This window comes from Blastomyces dermatitidis (assembly GCF_000003525.1).
Source record: "Blastomyces dermatitidis ER-3 genomic scaffold supercont1.4, whole genome shotgun sequence".
NCBI lineage: Eukaryota > Fungi > Ascomycota > Eurotiomycetes > Onygenales > Ajellomycetaceae > Blastomyces > Blastomyces dermatitidis.
Genome location: NW_025544777.1, coordinates 5,472,387 through 5,497,320, shown reverse-complemented (window position 1 = coordinate 5,497,320; position 24,934 = coordinate 5,472,387). Strand labels below are relative to the sequence as shown.

Below are 24,934 nucleotides of genomic sequence, written 5' to 3'. Positions count from 1 at the left end.
AAATGTCTAAAAATAGTAACTTTATGCCAAGAATGAGACTAAATGAGACTAAATGAGATCACTTTCTTATTTTTTTCAAGTCATGATTTCATTTTAAGATCTGATATATAGTCACTTTACATGTTTTTTTGATAGTCAGTCCCAGCGGGATTCACGTCAAGAAATGTATGAGACCAGATCAAATGAGATCAAATGTGAAATTCATGGTCCCGGTGATCAGTCTAAAGATGTATAATTATAAGACATCTTTATTATTATACTATAATATAGCTTCTTCTGTGATATAATTAGAGAAATCAGCTTCAACAACTCTTTCACAATCAGAATCAAATATTATAAGCAGAGAGATGTTAATAAATATCTTCTTCATCTGTATAAATGCAGCTTCAGTGTCTGCTAATCATTGAAATACTAAGTTCTTCTTAGTAAGTTCTGTAAGTAATCTGATGATATCTGAGAAGTTTTATATAAATCATCAATAGAAGTTAGTGAATCTGATGAAGCTTTATACATCTTTCACAGTGTATAAAGCCTTTCATACAAGAATAGCAGAGATCTTCTCAGAATTTATTCAGATTCTCTTATCAGCTTCTATGATAAAGTCTAGATATTTTGTACTTTTAATTTTAAAATCACACTTGTCTATGTTTATCAGTAGTTTTACTTCTCATGGTTGTTGTAATATCTTTTACACATGTTCTTGATATTCTTTTCTGAATTCATCAGTGAAGATGAGAATATTATCAAGATATACAGATATATATTCATTAAGAAAATCTCAGAGTGCTCAGTTAATATACTTCTGAAATATACTGAGAGTGTTAGTCAGTTCAAAGAGTGTGACTACTCATTCAAAGAGATCATATTATGTTCAGAATACTATAAGTTTCTCATCTTCTTCAGTAATATAAATCTTATGAAATGTGATGATAGACTGACCGTGTGACCGTGTCTGAGACTAGGATCAGATTTTTTGATAGTTTCATTATCAATTTGACTGATCTCATTACACAGTTTTAACATTAGATAGTGATCTCATACTGTCTCAGTGAAACTTACTGTCTACTCTTATCACATTTTTCAAATGAGATCATGATTTTCACTTCTCAATTTAAATTATTTTTATTGCTTTAAATGACTTTAAATCTCATTTGAGCATTATCAAAAAGTGTTACTTTTTAAAAAATTAAAAATAATCTAAAAAAAACCTTAAAATGTCTAAAAATAGTAACTTTATGCTAAGAATGAGACTAAATGAGATCAAATAAGATCACTTTTTTATTTTTTTCAAGTCATGGTTCCATTTTAAGATCTGATATATAGTCACTTTACATGTTTTTTTGATAGCCAGTCCCAGCGGGATTCACGCCAAGAAATGTATGAGATTAGATCAAATGAAATCAAATATGAAATTCATAATCTCAGCGGCCAGTCTATGTGATTATAATATCTAACTTTGTAAATCATTGAGCTTGTTCAATACAAGTTAGAGTTTCATTGATAAGAGATAAAGAATAACAGTTCTTCTTCATTAATCTATTCAATTCTTGATAATTCATGCAGAACTGAAGTTCATTATCTGATTTCTTTGCAAAGAGAATAGAGACTGCAGTGAAAGAGTTACTAATATATATAAATTCTTTATTCAATAGATTATTGAGTGTCTTTCAAAGAAGAAGAAGTTCATCTCAGAACATGTTATAAAGAGAATCTCATGATAATTCAGAGTTCTTACTATTCTTCTTTTTCAACTTAATACTGTGATTCACTTCTGAATCTTGTAAGAGAGATAGATTTGTAGTATTATTATCTTATCAGAAGACATCTAGATATTCATGATATTATTAAGAGAGTTTTGTACAAGAACCTGTTATTATAATACAGAATAACTTTTCTAGAGTCTTTTTAATATAAGTCAGACTGATGAAATAGATTAATACTTGATTCTGCTATCAGTAATTCTTTCAGTGACATCTTTTTCTGAGCATTTCATAGTTGTTAACACAGATCTGTGTCAGATTTATAGTCTTATAAATATCATTCTTATAAACTCTATTATTGTTAGAGAATATTAAACTTCAGTTTCAAGTGTTTAATAAAATGCTTTGTTCAGATAGTCAGACAAGTTCTAATATAAGATTATAATCAAGATTATTAACTTTATATACATAGATATCTTCACACTGATATTCTGCAATATCTATATTTAGTTTCATTATATAACAGATGCAAACATCTTTTGAATTATTAAATTCTGCAAGAAGTTGAGATTTTGATAAGAGAATACACTGAAGATTATAATATCTTATAACTGAAGATTTAATCATTGTATAGTAATATAGATCACTGTCTATCATAGCTTTTATATTATACATATTATTAATCACAGTAGATATAAGAATCACATTCATTATCATTTTCTCTTTAAATTATTATTATTCAATCTCTTCAAGCTTCTGTTTATAAATTTAAACAGAAGTTAATCTTTTCTCTGTTTTATCAGAGTATTCTCATAGTTATCTTCTGAATCTTTCTCTAATGTAATGTAATTAACATAGACAGACACTGATTCATTCTTTAAACAAGAAGACACTAATCTTTCTCTTAAGTGTGAATATATATAGATTGATCAGCAGTTAAAAGTAATATATTTTAATTAATTACAGTTAATATATACTTTACATTAATATTGATCAGTGACTTCTTCAGAAGTGATCTCAGAAACTCAGAAGTCTGTTCAAACAGTGAAAACTCTTACTTATGTATAGACATTTAAGTCTATTCAGTTAATAATATCTGTATTATTACTGTTACTTCTCTTCAGCATAGATGTATAAGTGACTGAAGTGTAATATCTTCTATCACTATTCTATATACTCTTAAGCTTGATAAGACAGTCATTCAATGTCTGAAGCTGTGTATAGAAGTCTTCATAAGTTAAGTCTTCATTTACACTTATAAGAATCTGTAAGAGTTCAAAAGTTAATATCTTCTTAAGTATACTAATCTTCATTTAATTCTCTTAAGATTAATTATCTACTTCTAAGATCTTAATATTGAAGTTAGAGATAAATGTTATAAGAGAAGTATTTCTCTATTAAATACTCTATAATTAATTTAATACTTTCTGTTATATAACAGTATCTTAGAATAGAATATTAAGATATTTAATAATATTATCAGATATTCACAACACTGATTTATATACTTTTATTTATAAATAAAACTTCTGTTTTATATAATTCTTTAATTATTCATTGATATATTAATCTTAATTAATTAATAAACTGATGATATCTTCATCTACACTCAGTTTTATAAGCATTTTCATTCTTTATGATGAATAGAGAGTGAGATTAGAAGTATTGAAATATATAAGAGTATTTAAGTATTTCTTCAGCACTTTTGTATTCAATTCTGTAGATATTGAAATTATATAAGTTAATTATTAAATCTCTTTATATTAAAGTTATTGAGTTGTATGTATATCAGTTATTTATTATTATTATAATTTTAATATTACTCAGAGTTATTATAGTATTATATTTATACTTATATTTAAAAGTTTTATATTATTATTAGACATGATTATATTATTTTATTAAATGTATAATATCTATGAAATCTGAAGAAGTATAATTATATAAATATCTTATATATCTGAGTATCAGAACTCTTAAGTCTTTTACTAATATTCTCTTTATAAAATTTTATTACAGAGTTAGAGTGACTGATAAGTAAGCTTCTATTTAAAAACTCAGTATTTATTTAACTATGTTTCTCTTTCTTATATATTATTACACATTCAGATATCTCTTGATGAATAATCATTTTTAATAAGAAGATAATACATGAATAATTATTTCTAATAAAAAGATAAAGAATATTTTTCTAGTGTAAGAGATCTACACTGAATAGATCAGTATAATATTAATAGATCTTATATAATAAAGAGAAAAATGTTAGAGAAGAAAAGAAAGAGAAAGTATGAAAATCAGTGATTAAGATAAATATACATGTATGTGATGATGTATGTAGTAAAGCTTCAGAGTGAAAGAATCTATACGTATTTATAGTAGCTGAGAATTGATGATTAAGAATGACTGAGAATCAGAGTGTATGTATTTGAGAATGAAGTGAAAGAATCTATGAAGTGTAACAGAATAGTCTATATAATTGATTACGTGCAGCCTGTTATAAAAAAGATGAACTACTCTTATCAAAGATATTAATACAACATTCTAAAGAAAAACATGTCATTTGAGCTATAATCTGTAGAATAGTTGAAGGTTGTATTAATAGATCTATCTATAAGAATATAATATAGTAGTGAGTCACGTGATCTAGTGGAATTGCTAACTGCAACAGCTGTAACAGCTTATCTCAGCAGGCTCAGACTCTCTGACTCAGTTTAAACAAGTTACAGTATTATTATTAACTAATTGTGACGTTCACTCTTGCTACTTTCTGAGACTTTCATCTCTTTCTTTCTGAGGCTTCTGCCTCTTTCTTTCTGAGACTTCTGCCTCTTTCTGAGGCTTCTGTCTCTTTCTTTCTGAGACTTCCATCTCTTCCTTTCTGAGACTTCCGCTCCTTCCTTCTGTAAAAGCCAATCACAATAAACAAACAAGCATGTATATATATATATATATAGAGGTGTCCGCCCATCTTCATCTTGAAGAATAAGACAAGATTTACCTTTTTTATATGTATGATTAGACTGACTGTGTGATCATGTCTGAGACCAGGACCAGATTTTTTGATAGTCTCATTACCAATTTGACTGATCCCATTACACGGTTTCAACATTAGATAGTAGTCTCATACTGTCTCAGTGAGACTTACTGTCTACTCTTGTCACATTTTTCAAATGAGATCATGATTTTCACTTCTCAATTTAAATTATTTTTATTGCTTTAAATGACTTTAAATCTCATTTGAGTGTTACCAAAAAGCGTTACTTTTTAAAAAATTAAAAATAGTCTAAAAAAAACCTTAAAATGTCTAAAAATAGTAACTTTATGCCAAGAATGAAACTAAATGAGACCAAATGAGATCACTTTCTCATTTTTTTCAAGTCATGGTCTCATTTTAAAATCTGATATATAGTCACTTTGCATGTTTTTTTGATAGCCAGTCCCAGCGGGATTCACGCCAAGAAATGTATGGGATCAGACCAAATGAGATCAAACGTGAAATTCATGGTCCCGGCGGCCAGTCTATGTATGATACATGATCAGCATACACTACAGATGATGTATACTGCAATTTGATAGCATATCTCATTAAGAATAAGATTCTCAGTTCTCTTAGATTCTGCTCTATCTTTAAAAGACATAATACTGATGATTGATCTGAGTTGCAGATAACAAAGTTCAGTCAACTGATAATTAATCTGATTGATTTCTCTACATTCTTTTCATCTTCAAGAAGATGCAATACTGATGATTGATCTGAGTTGTAGATGATGAAGTTCAGTCAACTGATAATCAGTCTGGTTGACTACTCTATCTTTTCATCACTGCAGCTGATAATTGATTCAGTTGTGATAGACTCACTCTATACACATCTATTACACATCACAATGAAGCAGGACAGACATCTCACTAGAAGCAGCTCCTGCCAGCCGCTTCACTCCGCCGGGCCAGACAAGTTCATCAAGAAGCGAGCTTTTCATAAACCTGCTCAGAAATCTGATGCTGGGCGCACCTACTCACAGACAGCAGCAGAGAAACACACTGTCATGATTGCAGAGATCTGACAGAACACAAATGAATGATATGATAGTGTCAAGAATTAAGTCATATTATATAACCATGTTAAGACAGAGGGCATTCTTATGAGAGTGTCTGCCAGGTGTTACAACAATGTTAAGACAACTCTTGACTCAGTTTCTGTTATAGAATGAAAGAATGTCATTGATTCTTGACTACAGACTTTCTGTACAGAGGTTATAAAGCATATGAAAGAAAGAGAATCAATAGCTTTAAGCTATGTTAAGTTTAATAGTCAGAGTCATGTCTCTTCTGACAAAGCTGCTGTATTAGATACAATTGAAGAGTTGAAGTAATTGAAGTCTCAGCTGACTCAGTGAGAAAGTGAGTTAGATGAGTGAGAGCATCAGCTCAATCAGCAGTAGAATCAGCTGAATAAGTATATCACTCTTGTTAATGAGTGTATCAACAAGCTTCAGAACAATCTTCAGTGTTTGACAGATAGAAGAAGCTGACTGACAGAGATATGAAGCAACTTTCTTATAGAGAAAGCAGCATTTATCACTCAGAGATAAGAGCAGCAGTATAAAAATCAACAGCAGCAGAAACAACTGACTCAAGCTGAAGATAATGATCTTCTCACTGAATTCTCTCAGTGACTGAATGCCTTATTTAATAAAGGCTTCAAATCACCTTCTAGAGCTCTGCAGACATCTGCAATCTCAAGAGAGCTGCATGATACTGAGTGAGATGCATTCAGAGACAGAACTCATCACTCAAACATGATAAGAAATAGATTCAATTTCATATAAGAGACAGACATTTCACACTTTATCTATGACACAGAAGAGAATTGAGTCTGCAGAGAGTAAGTACTCACAGTACTCTTGAAGAAGAAGGCCTATCTTATCTGTGATTATAATAACTTCTCACTAGATAATAGATTTCATTCATTCTCATGACAGATCAGAGGTGCAGCCTGCTACACTGAAGATGATAAATAAGAATATTCAATGTGACTGAGAGCAGGCAATGTTATACTGTTCAATCTGACAGAAGCAGATGTAATGACATTCATCAGTCATCTAGAGTTTATCATTATACAGAAGAGAGAAGATGCAGTACTTCAGATCTTTTCATTATACTTAAAGAGACAGATGTTAGAATGATATAATAGTCTGTCTATGAAAATGAGAAAGAATATAAGTACTTCTCTTCTCACTACAATCAGTGAGCTGAGACAAGAATTCCAGCTATCTGAGAGAGAAGCCTGAGTGAAAGCTTAAGAACTGCATTTCTTCTTTGAGAAGTCAGATAAGCTGTCATTGACACTGTATATTTTATAGAAGATTAACTTACTGTAAGCTGTCTCAATCTCTGACTTCACAATGATGAAGAGACTTCTATGAAAAGAGTTGAAGTCAAACCTATCTCTGATCACATCTCTTATTCTCATCAAGTATCTGAATAACTTCTGAAGAAGAATTAGAGATAATGAGTCAGCTGTCTGATACACTTGAACTGATCAAAGAACTCAATTCACTGAATATATATAAGACTTCAGATAATTTGACTAAAATAATGACTGCTGCTCTTATCAAGCTCTCTTGACCAGATCATATATGAAAACTATCAAGTCATCTATATCTGCTGCAGACCTTATGATGACTTCTCTCACAAGCACCTCTGCAGTGAGCAGGCTGTCAATTAGACATGCAGAGAGCAAATCACCAGTATCTGCAGCAGAGTGCTATGTGTGCGGAGGCTCTCATTATATCAATCACTGCCTCAGAAAAGAGAACCTAGTGAATCAAGTTGAATAAGAGAATGATAGAGAAGAGAATGATAATCTATTATAACTAAATCTCAGTCTAGATTTCAACAGTAAGTCAGAAAAATAGATAATGAGTCAGACACTGAGAGATCTGTCTTATTCACAGATGCTCTCTCAGACAATTATCTGAGTATGTTTAACACTGATATATACACTATCACAGCACATGATGTCTTCACAAGTGATTGAGAATATATTAGCAGACTGCAGTACTTACTCTACATCTTTCTTATCATTTTTATTAATATCTCTCAAGACAATCTCTCAGTTTGCATTGATACAGGTACAAGTATATCACTTATTGATGCAGTAATAGCAAGCTTATTCTTCTCTCAATGCCAGTCAGCTGCTCTATCACATGACTGATGTGTATGCATTCAAGGAGTTAATTCAGATATAAATGAATCAAACCTATTTATATCAACAGCTCTCACTCTAAAGACAGATAATAAGGCTCTTTTTCATCTGAAGAGTGAATTCCACCTGATGCAATACCTCAGATGCAATATAATTATAACAAATAATATATTATCATCAGTGAGAGTCATCATCAATGTTCATGACAAGTGTATTATATTTCATGAAAAATATGCTATAAATGCCAAGATTATCAGAGACACTATTCATGTGAATAGAAATTCTTCTCTGCTATGAAAGTAAAAAAGAATCACTATCTACTCTGCAGATATCAATGTTATCAATAATGATTCAATTGAGAAGTTGTCTCTGTTTTCTATCTCACATGCAGAATTATTTCTATTGACAGACACAGAAGATCATGATAATTCTCTTCAGATTCTCATGATGAATGTTCTCACTGAGTAAGTTGAAGCACAGATATCAGATCACTGAGCAGTGAGTAATTATAAGATAATTCAGAAGATTATTGACTGATATTACAAACTTTTTAGTCTTAATCTGAGATTATTTTCAGATAATGTGAAGATACTGCTACAGTTTATTAATGAAGATAATTTTTCTGAACTGAAGCAGCAATCATATCCTCTCTCACAGAGAAATTGAGAAGCAGCTGATCAAATCTTAAACTCACTTATTCAAAATGAAAGAATTGAGAGAGTTCTTCTTGAGGTCAAGAACTCTATCACTTCTCCTGTGTTTGTGATCTGATATAAAGAGAAACTGTGTGTGATTGTGAACTTGCAGAAGATTAATCTGCAATTGCTTTCAAATGTGTATTTCTTACTGACACAGCAGAATGTTCTGCAGTTGTTGAGCAGTTTCATAGTATTCTTATCAATGAATATCTGTCAAGGCTTCTTTCAACAGCTCATAGAAGATTTCAATCACTTCAAAATCATCTTTGTCATATCACATCAAGAGCTCAAATGCTTTACAGTTACTATAATGAGATTGACAATCTCACCTGAATTCTTCCAGCAATGTATGAAAGAGATACTGATACAATTCTTGTAATAATTTGTCTTGATCTATGTTGATGACATTATCATCTTCTCATGTTCACTAAATAATCATCTTCATCACATGCAGGCAGTATTCACTGCTCTCAAGATATTCAGAGTGACAATGTTCTTATTCAAATGTTATTTCATCTATTTCTCTGTGTGTTTACTGAGCCACTACATTGACTGACTGGAAATATTCACTCAGAAGAAGAAGATAGCTGCTATTATAAATCTAGCCTTTTCTATAATTCTTGAGAAGCTGAAGAGAGTTGTTGATCTCTTCAACTACTATCATGACTTCATGAACTTCTACACAGATAAGATAGAAGCACTGAAAACACTCAAAATCAGAATGCTGCACAACAGCCTCTGAACAGGTCAGAAAAGAGCATTGTACACAGCAAGAACTAAATTGATTGAGTTTGAAGCATTCCCACAATTCTAAGCCTTACTCACAGAGGCTCAACTTTTCTTCAATACTGTCAAACAGGCCTTAATGAACACTCTTACAAGAGTATACTCTGACTTCAAGCAACTGTTCATCATGTATGTGAATTCTAGCAAACAGTGCAGAATAGAGATTGTGCTGCATCAGATGAGCACTGATGAGATTGAGAGACTTATTCTATTTCTATTCTAATAATTGAACCTGGCAGAGAGACAGTATTGAGTGACTGAATTAAAGTGCTTGAGATTGATATAGGCTCTTAAAAAGCTTTCTCAATACCTTGACAGTGAATTCATTATTGTGACTGATTATATTGTACTTATATTCACTCTTCAGTCATCTGTCACAGATCATCAGAGCAATTGATTGATGAATTGAGCTCTGACCCTTAGCATGTATATCTCACACATGAAAATCTGCTATTATAAAGACACTTTACATTATAATATTGATACTCTCTTCTGATTACACACTCTCACAGACAATTCTGAAGAGATTTCTCAAGATAATCAAGAAAAGATACATCAAGCACTCACTCAGCAAGCTGATGAAATCAAGAATGAGTTTATCACTATAATATTTAACATAGATGTTGCCCTCTCAAATGATATCAAAGATCAATTGTATAAGGATCTACCAGCTGATCCAACCTTGGAAAAGATCTATTATAAAGTGATGTGAGAGAGAAAATATCATTCATTCACACTTCAAGATAATCTTCTATTCTTTGCCAATGATCGCCTCTGTATTACACAGACATTAGCAGAAGACCTCATTCACATGTGTTATAATGCTGCTGAACACCTGGGTCTTCATTGAACAGAAGACATTGTGTATTAATTCTTCTTCTTATCTCATGCTTATAAATGAATTCTTGATCACATCTCATGTTATCTCAATTGTCAACTGTCTAAGTCATCAAATCACTTTCAGTGAGAGAAATCACATCTCATCTCATCTCTGAAAGAATCATTTGAGGTTCTATCAATCAATTTTATTACAGGATTACTGATAAGTGATGACTGTGATATAATACTGACAGTCACAGACAAATTCTTGAAAGCTGTCATTCTGATCATCAGGTAAGAGAAATGAAATGCTTCATAATGAGTGAAAGAGTTCTATAGAGAAGTAGTCTGCTGCTGACAGCTCTCACTGATCATTATCTCAGATAGAGATTTCAAATTCACATCATAATTTTGAAAGAGTATTCTTCAACAGATGAGAATCAAGAGCTGAATGATGATCATCTACAATTTTCATTCAAATGATCAGAGTGAGTGAATTAATCTCACTATTGAAATCATCTTGCAAGCACTTCTCATAGACAAGTATGAATCATCTTGAAGAACTCTACTCAATCAGGTGAAAAGAGCTCTGAACTCAGTAGTCACTCACTCAGCAGTAGTCTTCTCATTTGAATTGCTCACAGAAGTCAAGCCAAGATGACTGTCACTGAGAGATAAAGAAGTCTCAGCAGATGCAGCTGAATTCATCACAGTCTGTGACACTGTACAGCAGAATATTCTAGATTTATACACTCTTGCAGAGATCAAAATGATGAAATCCTTCAACCACTTCCACACTCAATCAGTCATCAAGATGAGTGACTTTGTCTTCCTTAACCTGGCTTATAAGAATGAAAAAGAATATACTGTTCAAGAATCTTCAAAGATCTCATCCCTGCAGACTGACTCATTTGAGATTGTTATGAAAGTCTCTGATGTTGTCTTTCATCTACTACTTCTCTTCAAGTGATGCATGCACTCTGTCATTTCTATCATTCATTTGGAAAAAATACTTCTATATTCTGCAGACCTCAAACATTCACTCTCAGAGTCAGCCATCATGATTAATCAGTCTCAATTTGAAATTGAAAAGATCATCAGCAAATGCACAGAGAGGAGAAAAATATATCTTCAGATTAAGTGAAGAGAATATGAAGATCTGACCTGGAAATCTCTCAACATAATCACAAAGAATATCTCAGATCTTGTCAAAGTCTTCATGGCCAAGAGGCCTCGCGGGCGACTACATCAAGCCTAAGAGAGATGAGTAAGAAAGAGAATGTTATGAGTAGAAGTAACAAGAAAAAAGAGAGAAAAAAGAAAAGAAAGAGAAATTCATTATCACTATTTTTAACTACTGACTGTCAAGGAAAAGAAAAAAAAAAAAAAAAAGAAGAAAACAGAATAAAGAAAAGTAAGATCAGAGGTCTTTCACTTATCACATTCACTTCAAGCCTCTCATCAATCATTCTCAAGCTCATGTTGCAGCTTCATCTTCTGTTTAATGAGACATGCATTTCAGAATGCAATGTTTGCTGACAGGCTGTCATTCATGAGATTGCTGAAGTGTGCCTCACTAGACAGCTTGAAGAAATGATTATTATTGATAATATCACTCACAGCTGAGATCATATTAGTAAATTCTTTAATCTTGTCTAACTTCTTTCAAGCAGCCTGCACAGCATTCAGATTATATTTATCAAGATTAGATAATCATCTCAACACCTTCAGATTCTGTGCTATATAGTTGATAGTTCAATCTCTGAAAGATAAAATTGATGACCACTGCTCATTACTTATCTTGATATTCTCAACCACTCTGACAGAAGTTGAACTAGCATCTCTCTCACTAATTCAGATGCACTTGATAGGTTTCAGAGTGACCAGACCCAAGACCTTTCATTTCAAGAGAGTGAGTGTCTTCTCAGCAGAGATGAAGATTAAATTGTTTCTATCTGCATCACTATCTTTGATAGTGTCATCTCTGTCTGCACTCACAGTCTTCTCAAACCCTGACACACTTCTTTCAAACAGCAGATTGTCAGTGTTTTTTCCAAACTCATACTGACTATAACAATTTAAAGAACAGTGAGCACTCTTGTTATCTCACTGACAGTTGATATAAGTGTCATATCTCTGCTGAGTCTGATTATCATCTGAAGAAGTAATTACACACTCTTCAAATCATCTATGATCTGCTGTACAAGACTGACAAGATGTGAGAGCTATTTCTCTGCAAGTTTGAAGAATAATGACATTCTGATTAGCTGAATCTTTGAGATTGACTGTTCTTGAAATAATCAAGTCATCATTTATCATCTGTTACTGCAACTTTTATTGCACAGGCATTCATCTCAGCTGCTTGATCAACTGCTGACTGAGTAGAACAAAGAATTCACAGTTTATGAACAGCATTTCCTCACTGCATTTCATGAGTCTTTCAATGATTGACACAGCATTCACAAGTCCTTCTACAGTTGAATCCCACATTATCAATACACTCGGCCGGGCTGGCTTCTCATTCTTCTGAAAGTGTAGATTGATTTTGTCATCATGATACAGATAGCACATATGAGTCATGTCTCACAGTCAAGACATCTGATTATCTTCAATAACTCTCTTTCATCTCATTCTCTCTGACACATTATTCTCTAACATGCTACATTGCTTCTGACTATTTCTTCATCACTGTTTATCTGCTTCAGTCAGCTTCAGTTTCTCTTCATCTTTCTTCTCATGAATATCTTCTACTGCTGGCTTTACTTTCACTTCTACCTGAGCTATCAACTTCATCTTATCTTCAGTTGCTGCCTCTGCATCTGTATCTCTGTCAGAGAACTCACATGTATTTGAAGACCATGACTTCTTCAGCTCAGTGAATGATGTAATAAACTTTCATTTAAACTCCTCTGCAGTCACATCTGAATCTTTCAGGCTTTCATTCTCAGATTTCTTCATCAACTCATTCACAGCTTTCTGGCCATGTAATCTAGTCAACTGATGACAAGGTGCAACTGCCTTTTTCTCATCACTTCTTGAAACTATCTTAGACATTGAAGAATGAGATTCTGACTCTTCAATTTCATTTATCTTCTCTGCAGTCTTAAGAAGGGCATTACACTCTTTCTGACTCAATGACTGAAATAACCTTTTCAACACTCTTCTTATACTATCTCTGTTAAGATAATCAATCTCATTAATCACTTCTCTCACATCTGATGTTCTGAATACCTTCCTTGAACTCATTGTCACAAGTTCTCTAGATTTCAACAAAAATTTTTATGATAATGAGAATAATAATAAAAAAATAATAAGAAAGAGAAAAGAAAAATAAGAAGAGAGAGATGACTGATCACATTATATACTTATAGATTATTCACTCACATCATCTTCAGTCTTCTGACAGAAGATCTGTCTCTTTATCATTCTCAATTCTCTTATTCTCTTTTATCTGTGTTCACTCTGCATTTCACAGTTCTTCATCTTTCATCTATTTGTTCATTCTTATGACTTCTATCATCTTGTTGTCTCAGACCCTTTATCTCATTCATATTCATTGTTTCATTATTGCCTCATTGTACCTGTATAATATTCATGACAGACAAAGATTCTCTATAATATCTATCATCTTATTATCTCACACTCTTTATCACTGTGTCATTATCATCTCATTGTTTCAATTCCTTCCTTTACTCACCTCTCACACAAGGAGAGTATTAACCCGCATCTGAAAAATGCCTAACTCATTTCTTATTAGGTTTAGCTTTTTCCCATCATCTCATTTTCAGACATTCACCCCTTTTCAGACAGAGAAACTGTGATGTTCACTCTTACTACTTTCTAAGACTTTCATCTCTTTCTTTCTGAGACTTCTGTCTCTTTCTTTCTGAGACTTTTATCTCTTTCTGAGACTTTCATCTCTTTCTTTCTGAGACTTCTATCTCTTTCTTTCTGAGGCTTCTGCTCCTTTCTTCTGTAAAAGCCAATCACAATAAACAAACAAGCATGTATATATATATATATATAGAGGCGTCCGCCCATCTCCATCTTGAAGAATAAGACAAGATTTACCTTTTTTACATGTACGATACGTGATCGGCATACACTACAGGTGATATATGCTGCACTAATTCAGTATAATACTAATCTACTTTTGATACAAGTTATATGCTCAGAGCAATTCTTGTCAGAGAGTCTGAGAAGAAACAGTTTCATCTTCAATAAAGATTTTCAAGATTTATAAGAATTTTTCAGATTCTTTAACTTTGACTTTCTATTACTATATACTCACATAGACTGGCCGCTGAGACTATGAATTTCACATTTGATCTCATTTGATCTGGTCTCATACATTTCTTGGCGTGAATTCCGCTGGGACTGGCTATTAAAAAAACAGATAAAGTGACTATATATCAGATCTTAAAATGAAATCATGACTTGAAAAAAATGAGAAAGTGATCTCATTTAATCTCATTTAATTTCATTCTTAACATAAAGTTACTATTTTTAGACATTTTAAGGTTTTTTTAGACTATTTTTAATTTTTTAAAAAGTAATGGTTTTTGATAATGCTCAAATGAGATTTAAAGTCATTTAAAGCAATAAAAATAATTTAAATTGAGAAGTGGAAATTATGATCTCATTTGAAAAATGTGATAAGAGTAGACAGTAAGTCTCACTGAGACAGTATAAGACTACTATCTAATGTTAAAATCATGTAATAAAATCAGTTGAATTGATAATAAGACTATCAAAAAATCTAGTTCTGATCTCAGACACGGTTACACAGTCAGTCTATACTTACATATTTTTAAGATTTGAAAATCATCTTAGCTTATAGCTAAAGAGAAGAAGAATAGAAATATTTCTTTAATATTTCAAAAAAATCTATATTTAAGATAGATGTATACTCTTGAAAATGATTATATTTTTTAATCTCAGAATTTCTAAGAGCTTTTTTTTATATGAGAAATTGAATTAAAATTCCTGTGTTTAAAAACACACTGATCAACTTTGAGATGATACTTCTATTCTAAGAACTTAAGATATGAATATAAAAATCAGATACATTATAAGAACATTGTTATTCTAAGATTCTAAGATGATATAGAAATGATGAATCTATGAAGTTAAGTTGAAATTCTCTTTTATACTCAGAGTACTGAGTAAATTCTTTCTATATTATTAACAATCAGAAACTGTTTCTTCTCAGACACTTTGTAAGATATTATCACTCACATGACCTGATTTTACTATTTGAGTTAGCTTATTGCTTATTTGAGGTTAGCTTATGACATAATCATCAATTCAGTGTTAAAACAGCAATGAATATCTGGAGAAGCATCTGAGCTTGCTGAGATAAGTAACGGCCAACATTAATCATCTCACACAATTTGTGAGAGCCCTAGGCTTTCTAGTACGGACTAGCGCCCCGCACCAAGTATATATCGCTCACTAGATAGCTATCAATACAACCACTGAGACGTTCAACAGATTATGACCCAGATTGCTTGTTTTTTTTTTAAACCTTCTGCTACTACTACTTTTTCATTTATCTGAGGTATAAAATGTCTCGCGAGCTGCATCGCTGAACTGCAGAAGGATCCTGATGTAAGGTGACTGTTTAAAAGCTTTGATCACGGGGAAAAGGAGTGGCATCTTCTATATCAACTGCTGAATCCTGATGAGAAGCCAGGGAAGCTTCAATCATGGGGAAAACAGAATCCTGATGAGAGATCAAGAGTGCTTTGATTGTGAAAAAAAAAAAAAAAAAAGAATTCTGATGAAAAGCAACTGTTTTGAAAGCTTTGATCATGAGAAAAGATTGATTCAAGAGAGTAAATAAATGCCTTCAAGAATGTAAGCTACTGCAGAATTGTTGAATACACCTGTAAGCAACATGAATATGAATGAAGAATATGAGCAAGATACACCTACAAGCAACGCGGATATAAATGAAAACAATGAATACTCTGAGCCTAGAGATGAACCAGGTCAAATGAATGAATACATCTTGATAATGAGAATTATAGCATACATGAAGAAACAGGACAGATTGATGAAAATACTCATACAAAAACTAGATGAAGACTCTGATTCTTTGTCAATATGAAATCAAATGAATATCTTTGAACAGAGGAATGATTTGATGAATCAACTGGCTATGTGTGCCACTGCCACTTCTACAACTACTACACCTATCACTGCCATTGCTTCTAGCCATCCTCCATTCACTGTGAGAACCACTGTGAGAATCATTGCAAGAATAACTGCAAGAACTGTCATAAGAACCATCATGAGAACCACTATGAGAATCACTGCAAGAGCCACCGCAAGAATCACTCATTCACACTACTACTACAAGCTGAGACCTCACAACCACTGAAAGAGGAAGGGATAAATGAATATGATGAATACAACAAATACAGATAAATACAAATGAATACAATGAATGTGATGAATTTGAAGAATTTGAGCACTACTATGCAGTAATTTCATGTATCAGGCCTAGTTCTAATGAGGAAACTAGATACTGCTTTTTGTAATTAATTATTATTGCGGATTTGAATGATTTGAGAAGAATAGATAGAATAACTGCACAGTAGCTAGTCTGAGAGAAGGTGTGAGAGCCCTAGACTTCCTAGTACAGACTAGCGCCCTGCACCAAGCATATATCGCTCACTAGATAGCTATCAATACAACTGTGAAATGGTTAATCTGTTGTATTCATGTAGAAAGAGCTAGCTATATATATTACATATGAGATCACGTGTAGGCGGAGCGGTCGCTACGACAACGCCACTAGAGTGAATGCTACACTCTCTCTCACATTGTCATGTGAGATCACAAACATCATAATAAAGAATCAATCATCTCTTGCAGATCTAGCTATGTCATTCTCAAATTCATTCAAATCATACTACCTGCATTGAGTTTGTGTATTCTGTCTCTCTTCACCTGTAAAAACCTAGTAAATCAAGGAATTGATAAAATGCAATTATGCTCAAGAGTTTAGTCAATTCATCTGCTGTCATTTCTTCAGTTGAGATGTAATCAATTGAGATTATGTCATTGTTCAACTGGCTGTGAGTGTAATGAAATCAGGTGTCAATATGCTTACTTCTCACAGTGATTGCAGTCACTGTGGCAAGATCAATCACTCTCTTATTATCTGCCTTGATTGGCAGAGAGTCTTCTGTTTCAATGAAGCTCAGATTTATCATCATACTTCTCAACCATATTGCTTCACGTACAGCATCGCTCAACACCACATATTTGACCTCATTAGAGCTTAAGGATACACAGGGTTGCTTGCTTGATCATCATGAAATTGACATATTTCTCAATTTGAAGATGTAACTGAATGTAGATTTACAATCATCATTCAACAGGCTGGCTCAATCAGAATCTGTATATTCAACTGACATGTATATCACATTCAGGAATTCATTCTCAGATTCCTCATCATCATTCTTCACATAGAATATACCAATCTCATGTGTTCCTTTCAAATATTGAATGATGTGTAATAGAGCCTTTCACATCTTAGAGGTGAGAGCAGTGTTCTTCTGCATCAGTAGAGATGCCGCGCGGGCGATATTCAGCTGCAGCTTGACAGCTAAGTATTGCAGGCATCTGACACCATGCTGGAATTGTCACTTTGTAAAATCACTTTCTTTTTCAGAGACAGGGGAGTCATCTAGACATAGGTTCTTATTCATGAGTGTATGAACAGCAGTCATGTCATCTAGATGAAAATCTTCTATCAATTCATTGATGTAATGTTGAAGTGTCAATTTGATTTCACTCTTCATATGTTTCACTTTCATTTCTAGATATTTTGTGAGTTTCTTTAAGTCTTTGATCTCTAGTTTTTGCTGCAAAATGTCAACAAGTCAATCAGCATCCTTCGGGGCATTTGCAAAGATATGAAGATCATCAATATATATAGTCATATACAGGTGTTTTCAGGCTGAATGCTTTCAAAGAGCAGAGTCATAAGAACTCAGACTGAAGTCATTTTCTCACAGTATAGTCATCAAGTAGTCATACTATATTTTAGCAGCTGAATTCAATTTATATAGAGATTCTTCAACTGCACAGATGAGTGTATACTGAGTTTCTTATTCAAAGCCTGTGAATTGTCTTATATAGACTATTTTCTCTAATCTATCATACAGATATGTCATTACTATATTCACTTACTGTAGGGTTCAATCATGCTTTGCAGCAATTGTGAACATTATTCAATTTATTGTATCTGTAATCACAGAGATTGTAAGAAATCCCGCTCCTCGCGGATTCTTTACCCCTATTCCTATCTCTCACGTAACCAATAGGGCTAGCGGCCCTTGGCTACACACAACTATATAGACTGGAGTTCGCGAATACTATTCACAACTCAGCTTGAATGCTATTATACATTTGACCCCTACATTTATCTTCCTACCGCGAACACTTCTAGTAGTTAACAGTATATATCACACCAAGCTGCAAACACCTGAATAATCACCTGCGAGCACTTATTCTTACATTTCAAGCTCAGTCAGTCAGCAACCGCCTGTTATGACTGGAAGAACTAGAAACTCACATACTTCAACCCCTGCGAACCCTACTGCAGGCACTCAGGAGCAGCCACCTGAACCATGAATAACCCCCGTGGAAGAAGTCCCAGAGGACTTACCAACCACTCGCGGGACACCATCCTCTGCATCTGTGACAGAGGAACTCTCTGAACCCATGAATGAACCAATCTCAGTGAAGAACATCCTTGAGCACCTCTCGCGGGATCAAGCTATTTTTCTACAAGAAATGCTTACTGCCTGTAAACATCCTTGAACTGAGTCTCTAGACATGATCTCCAGAGACATCTGCAAACTGAAAAGAAACTTTCTCAAGCTGTGATCACTTAAGGCCATCTATTGAATCACAATCTATAAAAGCTTTTGCAAGTTTGCATTTGAAATTGACTCACAAGCCCGGCTGTGTGACATGGAAGATGAAGAAGCTGTCATCTACACAATGACAGGCCTCTATTACACTGAAGCCAAGAACTGACTGAATCATCTAGGGAATGATCATGAGAGATTCTGATGATCTGTTCTCAAGACCTATCTAGAGAACAAGTTGAGGGACTCTGTGAGCTGGACAGAGAACATCTGAGCTGTGATCATCAATATTAGGAAAAGAGGTGAGGAATCTGATGAAGACTACTCACAGCGCTTCATGGAATTATGGTGTGAATTGAGGCCTGTGAAAACAGGGCTCTGGAACAAGACCTGAATGATGATGTTTGTGAAGAAGCTGAATAAAGGCATGCAGAACAAGCTCATTGAGCAAGGCTCTAAGTCCTTGATTCTGAAGAAACTGATGACTCTCATTCATTGCTTGCAGATCACTGTGAGAGTCACAGATCTGCAAAGAGTGAATCATCAACTGGCCCTGCAAGGGCCAGGACAACAGAGGACAGATTTGTCAGGAAAAGATGACAAGGCACAGAGAGGTTCACATCTGACTGCTGAGCAGAGAGAGAGAGCTTCACAAGCTCCTGTGAACAGAGTGTACAATAGAGAGGTCAAGGAAAAGAGACTCTGCTTCATCTGTTCTAAATCAGAACATCTTCACACAAACTGTCTGAACAAATCAAAATAGGAATTTGAGAGATCATGAACAGAGTCAGCAACAGCCTTCTTAAGGGCCTTGAAGCTGACACCTGAATCTGTTGCTCTCTCAATGAAAATGCTTGCTTGCAGGGAGAGATCACATCACAGTGCTGCTGCCCTGCAAGCATGGGAAGCATTGATGAACTCAGGATCTCAGGCTACTGTGATGTCTCTAAAGCTCATGGAGTGAATGGGCTGAAAGGTGAAGACTGAGAACCTGCTCTTGCAACAAGCAGGGTGTGAGAACTCAGACCTGAGAGCTGAGGAACTTGCAAGGGTCACCTTTGAATTGCAAGATCTCTCTGAAACCTGGAGAAGATTTGTGAAAACTGTGATTATTGTGAACATCACAGATGACATGTATTTGAGACTTGCATGACTTCAAAGACATAATTCACACATAGCTGTCCGCGAGTCAGGTTTATACTTCCAATCAGTGTTGACAGACTCACTTGCAGAGGTAGAAGCAGTTGATACTGCAGAGTTGATTAGAGAAGACAAGCTCATCTATGTGATGACTTTGTAAGTGTCTGAGAACCTTGTGATCATGGAAACTGAGCTTCAGATATCAGAGGAATACTGAGATCTCATAGAGATATTCAGCTCAGCTAAGACAGCTGAGCTTTCTTCTCATCATAAGAAGAATCTGGTAATAGATTTGATAGAAGGGCAGAAACCCTTCTGAGGATCAATCTATAAGCTCTTCCATCACAAGACAGAGGCCTTGCGGATCTATGTGAAGAAGAATCTGAAGAATGACTTTATTCAATCTTCACAGGCCTCTGTGGGAGCCCCTGTGATGTTCATAAAGAAGAAGAATAAAGGTCTCAGATTGTGTGTAGACTACTGCAATCTGAACTCCAAGACAACAAAGAGCTGCTACTCTCTGTCTCTGATTGAGGATGTGATCAATCATCTCACAGGAGCTGTCATATTCACACAACTGGATGTGATCAATGCATATGCACAGCTGTGAATACAGTCTGAAGATGAATGAAAGACTGCCTTTAGAACTGCACTGAAATTGTTTGAATACCTAGTAATGTCTTTTGATCTGACTAATGTCCCTGTGGCATTCCAGTCTTTCATCAATAAAACACTTCACATATATCTGAATGTCTTTGTGATAATATATCTGAATGATGTGGTGATGTACTTCATGAAGGAGGAAGAACATGCTGAGCATGTGTGAAGTGTGTTGAAGGCCTTAGATGAGGCAGAACTGTATATTAAGCTTGTGAAGTGCAACTTCAGTGCCTGCTGGATTAATTTCCTAGAATATGTAATCATCACAGATGATATTCAGATGGAATCTTTGCAGGTTGAGACTATTCTATCATGGCTGAAGTCAACTAGTATTCATGAGATTCAGATCTTTCTGAGCTTTGTGAATTTCTATAGATGATTTATCTTTGTGTTCACAAGAATCTTCTTGATTCTTACAGACATGCTGAAGAGTGAAAATAAGAAGAAGTCATTCTGTGAACAGAGGATGAAAAGGTTGTTGAGAAGAGAGAACTGTGAGGACTTTCTTACTTCAGAAGCTCATGAGGTCTTTGCAAGGTTGAAACAGGCATTCATGAACACAGTGATGCTGTTCCACTTTGATTTCTTGCTCTTAATCAGATTGAAGACAGATGTCTTCTTCTTTGTGATTTCAGGAATAGTCTTGCAACTACAGCCAAATGAGAACTGGGTTTCAGTGGTCTTTTTCTCACAGAAGATGTAACCTGTGGAGATCAACTATGACATTCATGATCAGAAGCTTCTCACAATAGTGAAATTCTTTCATCACTGATATCACTACTTCAAGAGCCTCACAACAGTGATTACTGTTAGAACTGATCATGACAGCTTGTGACAGTTTGCTTCAATCAAGGAACTCTCACAGTGATAGGTTCACTGGGCTCAGAGACTGAGTGGGTTCTGGTTCAAGATAGAGCATATCAAGGGAACTAAGAACTCAGTGGATGAATTCTCTCACAGGCCAGACTATGTTAAGAAGGCCAGGGTGACAGACACAGAGAGGCTAGAGAAGGCAGAAAAGCTTCACAGAATGCTCAGACTGAGTGTTGCAAAGAGATTGACTGAAGAGTCTTTCAATCCCCTGCAAGAGAAGGAAGGGGAGGGAGAGAAGAAGCCTGCACAACTACTCCCTGCAACACTGAGAGTCAACACTCTGAGAATCTCTGTGAGAATTCTTGAAGAGAGTATCTATAACCTGAAGGGTTTGCAGGCTTTGAGAAGCACTGTGGAAGACCTGGTGTAAGGGGAAACAGAGCACAAGTCTTTGCAAGGTCTTCTATTCAGATTGCCTGAACTACAACTGAAGAATGAATATGCTCAGCATATTCAGAAACTGCTCACAGCAGGGACTAACTCTGCAGAAACAAAGGATTGAAGAGACTTAAATGATCTCTTGTGAAGAGAGGGCTGGATTTATGTGCCTGCAAATGAGTTTCTATGTGTAGAACTCATCAAAAGACATCATGACTCTTCTCTAGCAGGTCATTTTACAGATACTAGAACTCATGAGTTGCTTGCAAGAAAATACTTCTGACTGAAGATGTGAGGACTTGTGAAGAAGATAGTGAATTCTTGTGCTGTTTATCAGGGTTCGCGGGTAGTGCGGTCCAGGTCATATAAAGAACTCACTTCTCTACCCATCCCGCGGGAACCTTGGAAACAGCTAGGAATGAATGTCCTTGTGAGCCTCTCTGAAAGCAAGGATATATATGATGCCTGCTTTGACAGTGTGCTGATGATAGTGAATTGCTTCATCAAGATGGCACACTTTATACTCACTCACAAGGACTTGAAGTCAAAGGATTTGACTCACATCTTCATCTGTGATGTGGTTCAGTTGCATGAGTTGCCTGCAAACATTGTCTCAGACAGAGAATCAATCTTCACAGAAGAGTTCTGGTCTGATCTGATGACTATACTGAAGATCTTATGAGATCTAAGCACAGCTTTTCATCAACAGACAGATGATCAGACAGAATGCCTGATGAGTATATTAAAACAGTATCTGCAGTGCTTTGTTAATTACAATCAGAATGACTGAGTGCATTGATTATCACTTACAGAGTTCATGTACAACAACTCAAAGCATGTCAGCACAGGCAAAACCTCTTTTGAGATGCTCACTGGGACTCATCCGCGGATGACCTTGATGAACTCATGAGAGTACACTATAGAGTGTGATGATGCCTGTGAACAGGCTGAGAGAATTCAGAAGATCCGGAAGGAAGCCCGCGAATTCTTGAGAAAGGCTCAAGAGTATCAGAAGAGATACTATGACTTCAAGCACATTACAAAGAGTTTCAAGAAAGATGATAGAGTCTAGCTGAGTCTAGAAAACATCATCATGCAGAGATCTAGCAAGAAGCTGAATCTCTTACAAACAGAGTCTTGTAAGATTATGAAGAAAGTTAGCTCACAGTTCTACAGATTGAAACTGTTATCTGAGTTACAGATGTATAATGTTTTTCATGTCTCTTTACTCTGTGAATATAAGGAATTCTCAGAAGAGAACCCTGTAACTCATCACCCTGTTTGCAAAGCACTAGAGAGTGAAAGAGAATACCAGGTCAAAGGAATTGTTGACTCAGAGAAGTGAGATCACAAGCTCTGATTCAAGGTTCAGTAGCAAGAGTATTCTGACAAGGTGAATGAGTTCACTTAAGAACTATTCAGGCAGATAAGATATCTGCAGAAGCTGAGACATGACTTTCATACTGTAAATTCTGACAAGTCAGAATGGTGCAGTCTTCACTAAGAACCTGGTTGTGACAAAGACATTAACACTGTCATTTGCAAATCCTAGTCTACAAGATAATGGGTTTCTACTGGGATGAACAGTCTGCAGTGTATGCAAGGAAAGAAGAAAACATGTTCTCATTAAAGCTAAAAAACAAGAAAACAAACAGGGCTGTGAATGCAATTTAGAGATCAACAAAGGAAAAATAAAGAAAACCCACACTCATATTATCAACATCTGTGACACCCAATCCCCTCACAACTACCAATTTCTCTCTTCAAAGAAGCAGGGAGTATCATGCCTGTGATACAGACAATTGTTACATTTGACACAAAGGCTGCCAGAAATGCACAGACTTCAGAGAAGCTGGACACCAGAACACACACAGTTGTGACAGAGCCTTGAAGACTGGCCACCTGTGCATGTGACCAGATATCCCTCATAAAGCTGTGTCCACTCTTTCAGTTGTGCTGGAGTATCCAGCCTGAAAACAATGAAGATGTGAAGAGAAGGCTCATCTGCTCAGGTCAACTCCTGTCATGAATTCATAGCATTTGCATTGCCTTGATTACCCGGATTTTGCGGGTACTCAGAGACTCATCTCTCATTGACAATGAGATTGCGGAAATGCACCGCAGCGCAAGAATCATTGGCAGGGAACCTAGGCATATTTGCATATGCCTGGTCAGAGATTGTGTGAGCAGAGGGGAGGTGGTCATAGGCCTGTGGAGCTGCAGGAGGCACTGGCAACACTAGAAGCTTTGCAAGAACTGTCAGCTAGAGTCTGTAAGAAATTACTTATGAGAAGACTTACAGCAAAGGGAAGGACTGCACTGCTTGAAGCCAGGGGCTGGCCTGAGAGAGGGATGAAATGGGCTGCTGGCTCAAAGATCAGGTGCAGTGGCAGGGCTGGGGAGAATGAAGGCATGATCATGAGTGACAGCACCCCTGCTTCATCAGCTGGTAAAAAGCAATCAGAGGAGTTGTGGGGACACTCACAAGAAGCTCAGTGACAGCCAGACATTGTTTACAAAGATGTTGAAATTGAAAAATTTTTATTCTTGGGAAGTTCTTGAACCAATATATGAACATTGTCAGAAACACTCTCTCTCTGTTATCTGAGTGAAAACACTTCACGGATGAATGAGAATACTCACAGTTTGTGAGAATGAAAGCTGTTACAGAAAAAGGGAAAAGAAGATGAGGTTTCATGAACAGATCTGGGATATTTATACTACTCTAGAGAGGTTTGCTTGCACTGTGAGTGATTCTGCAGAACAGTCAGATCACTCTAGTAAATA

General features: G+C 35.0%; 1 protein-coding gene across 1 annotated transcript; it reads left to right on the top strand.

Moving 5' to 3' along the window:
• Positions 1-24,310: 24,310 nt before the first annotated feature.
• Positions 24,311-24,646, top strand: BDCG_04562 (uncharacterized protein; the record flags this gene model as incomplete). The annotated part of the gene is made up of 1 exon (XM_045420217.1): positions 24,311-24,646. The coding sequence occupies one exon, from the start codon at positions 24,311-24,313 to the stop codon at positions 24,644-24,646; it is 336 nt and encodes a 111-aa protein (XP_045276369.1).
• Positions 24,647-24,934: the final 288 nt, after the last annotated feature.